General features: G+C 34.9%; 3 protein-coding genes across 4 annotated transcripts; 2 read left to right on the forward strand and 1 right to left on the reverse strand.

Annotated features, from left to right (window-relative positions):
- The first annotated feature begins 668 nt into the window (after nucleotides 1–668).
- On the forward strand, nucleotides 669–3847 carry LOC114535665 (dentin sialophosphoprotein-like). Of its 2 annotated transcripts, XM_028556960.1 has the most exons (7): nucleotides 669–820; nucleotides 1345–1475; nucleotides 1575–2090; nucleotides 2205–2647; nucleotides 2736–2916; nucleotides 3050–3148; nucleotides 3332–3846. In XM_028556960.1, exons 1-7 carry the CDS (start codon nucleotides 753–755, stop codon nucleotides 3667–3669), a joined length of 1776 nt encoding a protein of 591 aa, XP_028412761.1. In that variant the 5' UTR covers nucleotides 669–752; the 3' UTR covers nucleotides 3670–3846. The 2 variants fall into 2 exon arrangements, with proteins under 2 accessions (XP_028412761.1, XP_028412760.1); XM_028556959.1 differs by having other exon boundaries at nucleotides 1575–2647; nucleotides 3332–3847.
- LOC114535664 (coiled-coil domain-containing protein 39-like) lies at nucleotides 3801–13214 on the reverse strand. Its single transcript, XM_028556958.1, has 25 exons — nucleotides 13034–13214; nucleotides 12272–12391; nucleotides 11931–11988; nucleotides 11540–11628; nucleotides 11232–11390; nucleotides 10705–10797; nucleotides 10422–10550; nucleotides 10213–10272; nucleotides 9971–10102; nucleotides 9484–9587; nucleotides 9055–9226; nucleotides 8899–8964; nucleotides 8563–8652; nucleotides 7666–7758; nucleotides 7164–7235; nucleotides 6966–7038; nucleotides 6738–6802; nucleotides 6445–6561; nucleotides 6167–6258; nucleotides 6003–6050; nucleotides 5680–5835; nucleotides 5181–5490; nucleotides 4560–4849; nucleotides 4364–4452; nucleotides 3801–4116 (listed from the first exon to the last, which is right to left on the reverse strand). The coding sequence occupies exons 1-25, from the start codon at nucleotides 13118–13120 to the stop codon at nucleotides 3932–3934; spliced, it is 2949 nt and encodes a 982-aa protein (XP_028412759.1). The 5' UTR covers nucleotides 13121–13214; the 3' UTR covers nucleotides 3801–3931.
- Nucleotides 13215–13303: 89 nt separating this feature from the next.
- On the forward strand, nucleotides 13304–14137 carry LOC114535666 (bud site selection protein 21-like). Its single transcript, XM_028556961.1, has one exon. It carries the CDS (start codon nucleotides 13402–13404, stop codon nucleotides 14050–14052), a length of 651 nt encoding a protein of 216 aa, XP_028412762.1. The 5' UTR covers nucleotides 13304–13401; the 3' UTR covers nucleotides 14053–14137.
- Nucleotides 14138–14228: the final 91 nt, after the last annotated feature.

Consider the following 14228-nt stretch of genomic DNA (forward strand, 5'->3'; position numbering starts at 1 on the left):
AGTAAATATCGATACTGCAAAATTTCGATACTGAGCCTACAGTATTTTAGGTCAGCGTTTTCCACCAAAAAGTATAAAAAATTTGATTTATTTTTTTTTGTTCGTCACTTTTTGTTCCTTAGTTCTTTAATTATATGCTACCAATCACAATAATTTCTGCCCATTTTTCATTTCGCGAAAAAACAAAGGGAAAAGCCAAAAATGTGAGTGGATAAATGCACGTTATGGTTTGGTATATGAAATTACAAACGGTAAAAAACGGCTCAAATTTCTGGTATCGGTATCGAAATTTGGTATCGATACCACTACAAATTGTCTGGTATCGAAGCGGTATCGTATCGATTTGAAAAAGCTGGTATCGCCCATCACTAATTGGAATAAAACAAAGCGCATGTGCAATGTGCATATCCTCTGATTCGAAATCTCAATTGACATGCCTCATGAAGTCTTCCCCCCTTACTTTCCAATAGTTCACCAAATAAAAACAGTATTTTTTTTAAATGAGACTTTTTCCTCATTCGTGGTATTTCAAATTTGACCTTGGAATTAGAATTTCACAGCATAGCTCTTTGTAAATAGCATATTCGCCTTAATAGCGTAGCACTTAGCAGTTTGTTATCCTGTAAAGGGGGGGGAGGCGTTTCTTATTTGGAAAAAAATATCGGGAAGAAGTGGCGCCGTGGCGGGAATATGTGAACATTTTTTTTTATTTCTTTTTGATCCAGTAGATAATATCTGTTGTGTATTTCACAATGGATATCAGTCAAGATGAAATATATGATTATGTTTTCAAACTTTTGAGCACCAGCGACGATATTGAGTAAGTTATAAGTTATAAGCACACGTGCAGCCTGATCCCTATAAAGAAGAGGAACGTACAGACATTAATTGCTCTGTATTTCATTGTGAAATGGGTTAAATTAGTAAAATAGTTATAAATAGTTGTGATAAAACTACCCATGTGATACAGTCCGCGGTTTTGTTTAAACGGCTTTGTGTTGATAAGGTTGATGGCAAGGTGTCAAAACAGGACAAGGCAATTAATAGTTATACTGCATGTGACCAGATTAGTTAGTTGCCATTGGAGAAGAAAACTAGACTATCCATGGTGTGTCACTAGAGGCACAATAGAGAATGAACATATCATACTGCTCTCTAGTGAGCACTTGATTGATCACAGCACTTGATTGATCAGGAAATGGATGATCAGTTCTGTAAGGTAGTGGCAAGCAATGCCCTAGATGCCAGTCACAAAGTATACTCAAAGTATATTTATTTGTTAAATATTTCATTGTTACATGTGAATCGCACATTCAACAATTATTCTGCTTCTTTTGTGTATAGTTCTCTTACAATGCGAAAAATCATAGATGGGTTCCAAGAGAAGTATGGCTTGGACTCAATTGAGAAGGAAATGAAATCTGAAGTGAGGAAAACTGTGGATCAAGTATATTCTCGATTAAATGAGAAAGAAGGTAATAATGCATTGCTAGCTAGTAGTTTGATTTAATATAATTATGTTGGAATTTAAGGAGAAGTATATTAAATAGTCTCATGCTTTTATGAACATGTAGGTGATGAAATTGATACTAAAAAGACACCTGTGAAGTCAAATATCCAGGAATACCCCCAAACAAAAAGCAAACGAAAAAGAGATGGATCCAGTGAAGAAAGTAACAGAAATTCAGCAGACGACAAAAGAAAGAAAGACAACAAGAAACAAAAAATCGAACATAACTATGATTCAGATGATTCTGTGAAGATATCTCTAGAGGAAAATAGCAGCAGGAAATCTTATGAGAAAGCAAGTACCCATCAAGAGCAGTCAAACCAAGGGAATGGAAAGAAGAACTTGAATGGAAAACACAAAAGAAAAGAAGACAGCAGTGATGACAGTGATTTGTCAGATGAAAAAAGTGAAAATGAGAAGAATGAAATTTTGGTTGTCAAAGAAAAACAAAACATGATGAAGGCTAAAGGTTCAAGTGAAAAGAAATATGCAGTTGACACTACAGACAGTAGTGACAACCAAATGTCCGAAGGGAAAAGTACAAGTTCAAAAAATAAGCCCACAATAGTTGGAGCAAGTGGTAAATATAATAAAAGTAACATTTCCTCTGACAGCGATGATTTAATGTCACTAAAAAATAAGCTAAAAAAGTTTGAACATTCTGTTGAGAACTCTGATTCAAATTTCACCATAGACAGTAAAGAACAAAGGAAGAAAAAACAGAAAAACACAACAAAGAAATTAAAAAAAACTAATAAGAGAATAGAAGATGATAGTGATATATCATCATCAGAAGATGATTTTGAAAATGTATCTGTTACGAAAAAAGACAAGATGACAACAAAAAATGATAATAGAAGTCCTGTAGATAACAAAAGTGATGATAAACTGGCAAGTCTCAAGAGTAAATTAAAAAACTTTGAAGATTCGGTTGATACCAAAGGTGAAAATCAGAAAAGAAACAGTGATTCATCATCAAGTGATGATGATGATGATAAAAGATCAAGTACAAAGAGTTCTGGTGAGTCTGCATCAGGAAAAAAGCAGAGTAGAGGTGGACGAGCAGAGAATGAAAGTGGCGATGATGAGAAATTTTTTGATAAAAAGAAAAAACGCGGATCCTATGTTGCTGGAAAGGTTCGTAAAAGCGACGATGTTTATAACTTTTAGTTTGAAGTAATTACTGATTTAATTCAATAACGTAAAAAACATATGGCAATTTTAGGAAGATCTAAAATCAAGCCGCAAGGAAAGAGAAGATAGTTCAAAATTGAAGAATTTAAAACGTTATCTGCGTGCATGTGGAATGCATCAAAACTACATTAAGTTTTTTGAAGAGTGTCGTTCAATGACGGCAAAAGAACGTAAATTAGAAGAACATATTCGTGAGGTTACTGGAATTGAAGGTAAGCTTATTTTTGACTTCATATTCGTGGCAAGTTTTCCCCACACGCCATTTTTCTTGCGGCATTTTACACATGTACACAAGAAGTTTGCAGAATAATTGATTGTGTCAGAATTTACTTTTCTGCTATTTAGGCCGTTTCACGCTAGAAAAATGCAAGAAATACAAGTTAAAGAAGGAAGAAGCAGATGAGTTAGCTGAGCTTGATGTGAGCAAGATTATTGGAACTCCGGGTATGTCGTATTTTTGTCCATCAGCAGTCATCAGCTGTTAACATATTGTGAAACAATTATCTGGTAGTTCTTCGCTCTCCTTAATTTAAAACTAAATATTTCAAGGCCTTAATCTCAATATTCTTAACTAGGAAAGTGTTTGATTTCTCGGAAATGCTTTGTTGAGATTTTATCTGCTTTTAGAAAAGGGCAAGAGAGTCACGCGACAATCAAGCAGTTGCAGCGTTTCCAGGCAAGCGTTCACACCAAGTCCCGTAGGAAAGGGAGTATTCAGCAATCTTCGTGATCTTCTGGATAGCGATGAAAGTGAAAATGAAAAACGTGAAAGAAAAACAAAGAAAACGATTGTTTTAGAAAGTGACGAAGATAAGGAAGATAACATCCAATCAGGAGATAGTGGCGAGGGTGATGAGAGCGAGGATGAGGATGAGGGGACTGGAGATGAAAGAAGAACTGGAGAAGAAAACAAAATATTAAAAAAGATGGGAAAGACCCTAGACTCGTCAGAAGAAAGTGACTGATTAATGTATCAGCAAAGCTATTTATCATATTTTATAACGACGATCGGGGAGTTTAAAAGGTTTGTAGATAATATTCAATGTTGAAACAATTATTGTAGATACAGTGGACTACAAACTGTATCATATAAATATATTTATGTTAGTTTGAAGCATGATGGACAATCTGGACGTTAAATGTTCAACAATATTTTACAATTTTCTAAAAAAGACTCGTTAAAGTGTTGACTATGTGATATATCATGCGTTTAATTCTCGGAATGTATTACGACCGACGCCCTGTACGTGCCGAACCTTGCCGGGATCCAGGTTTAGAACCTCCTGGTGAACCAGGTTGAGATCCAGATTTTGATCCTGCTTTTGAAGCAGTTTGCATTTGAGATCTTGATCTAGAACTGCTGCCTTTCATTTTTGTGGCAGAGCTCGCTGAGATACCAGAACGAGATGTTCCTGTTAAATAATTGGAAACCAACCCAGGTTAGGTTAACATTCAGGCGGTACTCAACTTTGTTGAACAGGTGGTCTGCCCTTTCTGAAAACCACGCTGAGAATGTAATACAAAGAAGAACAGGGTGCAACTGAGGTCTTAATCTATCGATTTAATACTCTAATCGCTTGTTGTTCAAGGACAATAGTGGCATATATGAGATAAAGGGGAGTACAGTGTAAATGGAAACTACAGTAAATAAACACTCACCAACAGCAGGTTTTTCCTCGAGATCTAAGCCAATATTCACTGAACCAACGCTACGTTGACTGTCAGCACTTCGTACTGAAGACATAGACCTTAAAAATTTCACATAAAAGTTCACAATTTGGTAGCAGGAATTATTCACCAGAAGCAGGAAACATTTCCACATTCGTTCTTGTCAAAAGTCTGTAGAAAAGCCTACCTGTTGGAAGCCAGGGATGAACTTCGGGATGACTGCACTGATGATGGTCGTGATCCTAAACGACTTGGTGAGGGTGGTGCAGGCAATCCAGCCTGATTAAAATATAATTGTGTTGCGGCGGACATATCAACATGTGTTTGAACAACAACACCAATCTGTTTCATGATATCCGTATTAAAATCACGAATTTCTCTCAGCTCTATATCTCTCTCTTCATGAGACTCCCCTTTTACTTTCTTGGCACTTCTGATTTCACGAACCATACGACTATTGTGCTTCCTTGTTCTCTCCTGGTTAAAAGTCAAAATAAACAAAAGAGAATCATTGATGCTCCATATTTTCTTGTAGTTTAGGCACTAGATATGATATTGTGACACAGAAAAACCTTGTGACAAAAGCTGTTTAATACAGAAAGACCAGTATTTCTAACACCCGGAGTTTTAATTTTGATTAGCTAAAGAGATTTTATACATATTTATAATGTGAGAATAGATTTTGTTATCAGGACATATAACAAATTAGTAACGTGAATACGTCAGCAGTTAATGACTGGGTTATAAAGAATTGTTGGATATCAAAAAGACCAAAAGTGGCTGATAATTCTATCTTACGGTCACAAACCTGTTTCGCTTTCTGATCATTCAGTTCATTATCGAGATGGGTCATTTTCGTCTGTCTTTCCTTTAGTAGCTCCATTAAATCCTGTTCATCTTTAGCAAGTGCATTTAATGAGCTATTCATAGTTTCAAGATCTTCTTGTACTTCACGGATCTGACGTCGTTTGAACTTGTATTTCTCCATCATAGCGCGAAGTTGTTCCTCGAGTTTTTCTTTCTCCTCGTATTCTTCACTCGTCGCATCAACTTTGTTAAAACTTTTGCGATAATTCTCATTTCGGTCATTCATCAAACGTAATGTGTTTTCTAGCGCCCTGAAAAGATAAAACACTCGTTGAAGTTTCTTGGAGCATGTATTAGGAATTATGATTGATTCCTCGAGGCACTTGCAGGACTAGCTAAGCTACCAAAATATATTCTACCACAAATCCTGTTACATGATCAGAAAGAAGAACCGTACTCTGTTGTATGACTATTCAACATTGTCCAGTTATATAACTTACCTAATTTCTTTCTCAGCTTTTCTAATTTTCGCATCCAGTTCATCGCCTTCCCGTTGTAATTCTTCCTTCTCTTGAGCAGCCTTGATGACGTAATATGCTTGAGATTTCTCTTCCTCTCCCTCCGGAGGTGCCATTGATACCATCAAAATCTCGTACCTATGACGTCATGACACAACAATTGATAGATAAAATATACGATTTTGAGAAATAAAGTTTGTTACAGATGTTTGACGTCTTCCTATCCTAGTCAACGGATATTTTATCATCACTATTCTATAATACTATTCTTTCTAATTCTTTCTAGTAATGTTAATTCATCCTACCTTTTTCTCAATTTTTCGATCTTAGATATACGATCATGAAGTTCTGCGCTGGAATAATAAAACACAATGCATCCGAGTTACAAATAACAATAGTTCAATTCTCACGAAGCATGCTACAACACTTTTCAATTTGGGGAAATGTATTCAATATTGTTCATTTATACCTCACAGTTTGTCTTTCTTCGTTGGCGCTTTTTATTTGAGCTCGAAGCATCTCTTTATGATCTTTAATCTCCTGTCGTCGCTGGTTCATTGACTGTAATGAAATTATTTCACTAAATATTAACCAAAATACGAAAGAACAACAGAACTGCAAAGGTATGATCAGGTAGCTCTCATTTTCAGATACACAATAGCTCTCAAATTGAGACAATATATTTTTCTCGTAGCTACATGCATCGTAATCTTATCCTCTAGAAAGATCAATATAATAGACACTTACTGCTTCCAGTCTCAATTTCCGTGTTTCTAAACTTAAAACATCATCAGCCTTGGAACTGAGGAAATCGCGTAATCTCTTGATCTCCAGTTTCAGAATATTTTCATCAACCATTGCCTCCTAAAATAGGCAATGTTCAAAGATCATAGAAGAGCTTAACAAAATTCATTGCGATGAACATCAACCATTCAACAGTGATTTTCATTTCTAACGACAATCACAGACCAGCCGGCCTAGCATGCAGGTATAACTCATAGATGACGGTTGACAAACACATGCATTACGTCTCTTATTACCTCTTTATTTTTGATAATTTTCTTGAACTCACGTTGTGAACTGTCATTGTGAAGATTAAGCTCCTCTAAACAGTAAAAACACATACACACATACACATATATATCACAATATTTTACACTATACGAATTTAAGATTTTCAACAACACGCGCGGTTGTATATTCCATTCATTTATTTGAGGTCATAACATTCTGGATCGTGATGAAATAAAAACTGATTAAGGTCTCACCAATTTTGCTGATAAGGTCAGCTTTTTCGTCATCACCACTTGCCAAAGAACGTTTCTCTCTTCTTAGATCATCCTAAATTACATCATTTCTTTTGTAAAATATTATAACACATATATATAGAACTCTATGGCAAGGTCTAAAGTATAACTTATAGGATTCATCTAATGAACAACATAATAAAACAATAGTTAACTTACACCAAGTTTTTTCATCTGTGCAGTCAACAAAGTATTTACTGAGTTTTGTTCTTCTAATTGACTGGATAACTCCTAGGTTATTAAAAAATAAACAAATTATTATTTAAAATTCGAAGATCAGGAATTATTAGATCAGGAAACATGGAGTGTTTTTAAATATCATAGCAAATTGTTTCCACAACAATTTCTTCACGGGAGGGCAGGGCTCACACATGATTCGAGGACACATCCCAAAACACAAATGTTTTCGTAACTCAATGTTTTCTATATATAGTTTGCCTAAGACGTTAAGACAATGGCAAGTTTGCAAATGAAAGAGTTATAGAACAGTTTTTTGTGTCCAAATTGGCAAAATAGACTTCCTATACAAGTAGATTTGTAAGTGTTCCTGTGATGTCTGATCAGAAATTATGAATCCTTGGTGTATGTAGAAAATTATTGCAAGTGCATGATGAATCTTTAAATAATTTATTTAATGTGCTATAATTCAAGCAATAAATACCTTGATTTTCTCTTCTAAAAGTTGTTTCTCCTCGTTACTTCTCTCTCCCTGCATTCGCATGAACTTTCTTTCGAGTTGCTGAAGCTGAAAGTCCTGAACGAATGTTTTTTTGAGAATTTATCGAACATTTTATTAAAAAAAAACTCGCCAACATTCCTAACGAAAGGCTAAGACGACGCGCAATTCTTTAAACTCTCTTAATGCATTAAATAACAAAATTCTGCGAACAGAGAACAAGTTACAGATTAACGAATAACGTTACTTTTCGTTGAAAGTTTTTAACGTCAAAAGCGGCTTAGGATCACGTGATATATATTTCCCGCCCTTTTTAGACGTTTTGCTTCTCGTTTTGAAGCGTCTGGACACACGTCTGGAGGTAAGACGATTATTTTAAAATATTACGAAATAATTAATGAGTTATTGCACGCTTTCTTCGTAAATTAACGACTATGAATCATAGACGGATTTTCTGGGGGGATGCAGGGGGGTGCAACCCCCCCAAGTATGAGTCATAACTCCCCTAAACAAATTGTTCACCCCTCCAAAAATAAATTACACCCCCTCCCAATTTTCCGCAGCATTTGATTTTGAAGTAAATTTTTTTTTATTAAATTGTGTCAGCCGGCAAAACCGATCTCAAGCAATTACAATTTTCACAATGCTCAATTTTCACCCCCCTAAAATTTCTGGCACCACCCCTGTAGAAAATATGAAAATCCGTCTATGCTATGAATACTTCTTGCTTTATTGCTAAGGCCTTGCTGACTTCTCCGTCGAAAATAAGTTAAATTTTGATCGTTTTAATAGACGTGAAATTTTGTGCGGCCAGCGCGGGACAACAGAATCCAACTTATAATAATATCAAAGGTTATTTGCGGATACTTGCACAACGTTTACCTGCATGTAAAGTATTTCCTGCTGTTTAAGAGAATCTTGATCTAACTTGTGAAGCTTGCTGCTTAAATTTCTTGATGCAGCTCTAGATCCCTGTAACAAAATGCAAAACACATGCGAAATATTAGAGTGCTTTAGAGTTAACTAGGATCTGTGAAGATGCAGCATGGTCACGACCACATAAATTCGGCTCATATTTGCATTCTGTATATTTTCTATAACAATCGTGCATTCCGCATTGATTTTATTCTTCATCACCATTCCTCTGTGCAGAGTGTGCAGACTATAATGTAACTAACGAAACTGACACAAAATATTATTTCATAAAGATCACTGCACCTGGATTTCAGCTGAAGTGTTTTGTTCCTTCACTTTACACGAATGTAATTCCTCAGTTTTTCGAAACTAAAATAGCAAAGTAAAAAAAGTTGGGTTGCAACATCATTCATTAAGATAATTTAACATTTTGTGGTATAGTTCTGCCAGTAAACCCACCTGTATTTCTCGAAGTCTTGCTAATTCTTTCTCAACTTGATGTATTCTAGCTTCTTCTTCTTTCAATAATTCCTCCATTGCAAACGCTCGTTCTTCAGCTGTCATAGTTGATTCGATGGTTTCTTTCAATTTCATATTTAACACGTCCCGTTCATTTTGAACATCTGACAGTCTACAACGAACGTCAGGAATTGATTTTTAGGCAAATTTTAAAACGAATACTGGTTAAAACATCATGAATACCAGCTAGCTTGTTAAATCAACAAGAATAAACATGAATGCACGCGTATTTTCATAACTGCATGTGCTTATCGTTGGGACAACCCCAGACCTGGGCGACAATCAAGACTGGACGTACAGTACTATACCACATACTGTATATAATAGATACAGTAAGTGACTGTCAGATACTAGACTTCTTATTCTTACTTTTCTTGTCGTGTTTTCACCTCCTTTTTCAAACTATTAGATTTTTCACGAGCATTATTGAGGTCTTTACCAGTTCTGTCAACGGAATATTTGAGGGTCTCGAGCTGTAAAGGACAATACTTTATGTTAGACTTTATGTTAGATAACGTAGATTGCAATAAAATTGCAAGGTGTCTGCATGTTCTCTCTTTGACGGTGCGCGACTTAAACATAACATTTCCTAACACATTCCACTAACTGTTGCAATGTATTTAATTAAGTCGGCAGGTAGGGGGAACCTTTGAAAATTTATGGCCTGCTAGCAAAGTTAAGCAAACGATAAATTTTTCAGTCATGCCATCAGCTTCTTTAACGGGGAAATTGTTCTCGTGTACAGGCGACCCGGGGATAATTTGCTCGGCTGTGCAAGCGAATCTTTATTGACAGTATACACAGTCAACCGCAGAAACATTTTTTTATATTTAATATGCACGCACACAGTAATTACCTCATCCTGGAACCGAATTCTGTCATTTTCCGCTTCTTGATACTGTAAGCGTAATCTCGCAGATTGTCTCTCCGAATTCGACACTTTCTTCTCTTTTTCAGCGTTATTGTTCAATTCATTGTCTAGAAAATTCTAAAATGTAGTAAAGATTATTTATAACGTGATGTCAATTCTGAATAGCTATCCATGTTATCAATGATGTTTGTTGAAATGTTTCTCATATAAATAACCGGCGGTCTCACTTGTCTATCCTTAATCAAGTCTTCTTTTGATCTGACTTCCAATCGAAATTCGGCAAGTCTCTATGAAATAAGAAACATCTTCAATATAGCCTAGCTGTAGCCTGGCTACAGATATGATACATACAGTTGTGCCAGTTAAGGACTATAGCTACAACGCTACAGTTGCTACACGTAAAAAAATTGAAGAATGTCAGTGTTGTAACACACACCACAGCCAACTGGTCCATTTCTCTGTCCCGCTTCTGCATCTGTTCAATGGTACTTTCCCATTGTTCCAGAAGATTTTGACGTTGTGCGTGAATCTTACGGAATTCTTCGGCTGTTTTATCCAACTCAACCTACAAATAGAGCGTAATTGCAGGATGAAAAACCAGAGATATCATAATTCAATCGTGCTAGTTATATATAGCAATGATACAAAAAACAAAATCAAATAAACTCTAATGAAAAATCTGTTCTATATTAGCTATATTATCATCGCCGTTATCTTACTTGTGCAGTCGCTGTACGACTTAATTCATGTTCAAGATCACGACGTTTCTTCTGACTTTCTTCCGTCATTTTTTCTGTTTTCAATGACAGAGACTAAAGAGAAACATTAATAACTATATTCCAAAGTAATCATAAAAATTATATATGACTATGAAGGTTTATATCAATGGTTGATATTGACCCAGCAGTTAATATCCTAATTAACCATTCATTATTATCAAACATTATCAGTGGCGTAACTAGAACGATAATCCGATAAACGATAGATATCCAGTTCTGCCATACGGATTTCTTTTGTAAGTGCAATAGCTTACAATAGAAATCCGTAGGGCAGAACTGACTATAAGAATATTCACCCCCCCAATTATCGCTCTAGTTACGCCCCTGAACATTATGATCAACCATTAATTATTATGTCAACTATGAATTATTACACTTAGGCTCTCAATTGTGTTCTGAGATAAATTTCATAACATATATAAATCTGTGAACATTACAAAATATCACTGCAATTCTGACTGACATACCTTCACTTTACTTTCATCTGATCTGGTATATTTCTCAAGAATCAAGGCATCTTCATCTTTTCTTGCTGATTCTTCAAGCCAAGCTTCTAAAGCTTTCTGATCCCAGTTCATTTGAGATTTTAATTCTTCCAACTGTTTTGTCTTTGTAAATATGTTGTTCTAGATAATTAATAAGGGGGTGTTTGTATATAATAGCATGGAGTAATTAAGAAATATAAATATTGACTGACATCGCTGTTGCAAAATACATATAGTAAATGCATGACCAAACATTTGCCAGAAACACATATTCAACATTAGTTACAAACCTCTGCAATATTTCTACGGTTGTCCAGCTCATTCAAGTCATTTTGTATACGTTTCATTTCATTTTGCAATCTTCCTTCTTCACGTTCAGCTAATATATGGGAAATTGTCTTAATCAGCACTATAGCTTGTTTAGCCAACTAAATTACATCAGATATTTAATGAAAGATGATTTCCAATTACGTGAAATTATATATCACAATAAGTAGAAGTCATATTTTTATTTATTGACTTATTTCAAATAAAAGTCCAATCTTATAAAATTTCTTTTCCAAAATAATTGGAATCGCTTATTTCAAAAATACTGTTTCAATTTTTATCCACTTAATAAGGCAACATAATGTGTGACCATCACAACATCACCAGATCATTATCTGGTTACCAAAATCTTACCAATTTGCCTAAAGTGATCTTCAGTTTCCAGTTCCCTTTTTCTGGCATTAAGAAGCTCCTAATAATCACAAAGCAATCAAATTGCAGAGGATGTTTCAGTATGTACAAGTCAGCAAACTCTAACCACATTTTAGTCAAAAATATCAGTTAAAATTTACGGATTTAGTCTGGATATTATAAACATATATAGGAGATGCTTAGATTTTGAAGAGTTGTCACAGATGTCATTTTGAATGGACTATTAACTGGACAAAATATTTGAGCAACTAACTGGTTATCACGCTTCAAAACAAGCAATTTTTTCACTTAATTTTATCATAATACATATACATCATATTCACCTGCGTGTGCTGAAGTTCCTGCAGGACATTTTTTAAATGTTCATTTATTGCATCAATTCTTTCTTTATGTTCTTCTACTTTATCTTTTCCATTTAGAATTTCTTTCTGTTTGCTATCAAGCTAAAAGAAAAACCCAAATACATCTAGCTTATGATGAAAAAGAAAATTTCCAAATACATGCATGATTTATGGGGCATGTTGATAATAATTAAACATATATTAGGAAATTCGGGTTGGTTACAAAAACTCATATCAAATTCTCTTTGTATATCTGCAAGTGATCTGAAATGATCAGTTGCAAACTGTGAGGGGATCAATAATCTGTTGTGAGCGCAATGCAAGCTAAGATCTGAGTTAAAATTTAACTAAATCAATAGCCTTTATAAACAAAATGCCTTTATAAGCAAAAATGGTTCAAGAACATCCAATATTTGGAGATGCTGTGATGAAATGTGGCATAACAGCTGTTAAAATGGACAAAAAACCTTTTTGATATCTCCAGTTAGGCGCCTCTATACTCTATAGGCTTTTGGATGAAATATTGAGTAGGTTTTAAGGCTGCCCAATAATGCCATATTTGACGATATTATAAAGTCATAAATGTATAACTGCGAAGTCTGATTTAATGCATTTTGTTCTTATTTATTAATGGAAAATTAAAAGGGTGATGCAACCATCTATAATAAGAAATTAAACAGGCAAATTCACACACAATCGTGTTAGTTGATTATCATATAAACATCCTGTACGGCTGGCCTGTACCTCGGTTTCAAGTTTTTTATTTTCCACATTAGCAACAGGCACTGCGATCCCTTCGTCCAAAGGAAAATCACTTAACACTGTCTCCATAATTCCACGCAAAATTTCTCTTTTTTACAGCTGTTTTCAATGCAAAAATCCAACTCAACATTCAACCAAACTTGTTTTCAAATTTTCGCTTTTCGTCCATTTTGTTAATTTGTTGCCATGGAAACAAGTGACGAGACAAATTAGAACCCAGACCTCGAAATCGAGAAAATTCAAGATGGCCGGCAAATTGATTAAATTTTAAATTTTGTTAAATATTTTGTGAGGGTAAATTCGTCTTTTATTTATAACCCGAGACAAGCAGAAAAACGAAAAAATCAACAATGGCCAAAAGTGGTGGAGAAATCTGTTCAGAAAATTACAGTTCTGATGGTTCAAATGCTTCTGACAACGACTTGATAGTTGAAGCATTTCAAGTGAGTAATAAACTCTCCACAGAGACAGAGGATTTACCAAGCGACGATAGCGATGCACCAGTAGGACTGTCATGGAAAGATAGCAAAGCAGTGTTTGAACAAGACAAAAGAGACAGAAATAATGCAATAAATTATGCCCGATCTGTGGATAAAGCAAGGAGACGCAAGAAAAACGAAATATTCGTGGCTCAAAAAGAGGCAAAATGGAAACTAACAAAACTACCAGACGACATTATAGAAGCTGTTGCTAATAAACCGAAGCAAATAGAATTGGATAAAATTGAGGAAGAAAGGGAGAAATTAAAAAGAAAAAAAGCCATCAAACATAGTAATACAAAGAGAAACAAGAAAAAACTAGCAAGAGAGGAAAATTGTCATGTTGTGATACTGGAGGATGAAGTGATCAAATCAAAGAAAGTTCAGGAAACAGCTGCAGAATTTTTGAGAAACCATTTCTACGGTGACAGGCTTGTGAGAACATCAGGACCAAGACAGTTAACAATGGAGTCAAAAAGCTCTGGTGTTGTAAAACCTGCTGTTAAATTTAACAACAAATAAACCTGAGTCATTGTAATTTTAGACGTTTTACTCATGTCATAAATAAAAGCTTATTAACAGTAAACAGTAAATGCTGGTCCTACTTGTCAAACCTTTCTGAATAAAAGAATTTTACAACTGTTTTCAATAATTCAATGTAGGTAAATTTGTTGGATCACATAAACTTGGGTAAACTG

Source organism: Dendronephthya gigantea, unplaced genomic scaffold, assembly GCF_004324835.1.
Source record: "Dendronephthya gigantea isolate DGI-Jeju-01 unplaced genomic scaffold, DenGig_1.0 000122F, whole genome shotgun sequence".
In the NCBI taxonomy this organism is placed as follows: domain Eukaryota; kingdom Metazoa; phylum Cnidaria; class Anthozoa; order Malacalcyonacea; family Nephtheidae; genus Dendronephthya; species Dendronephthya gigantea.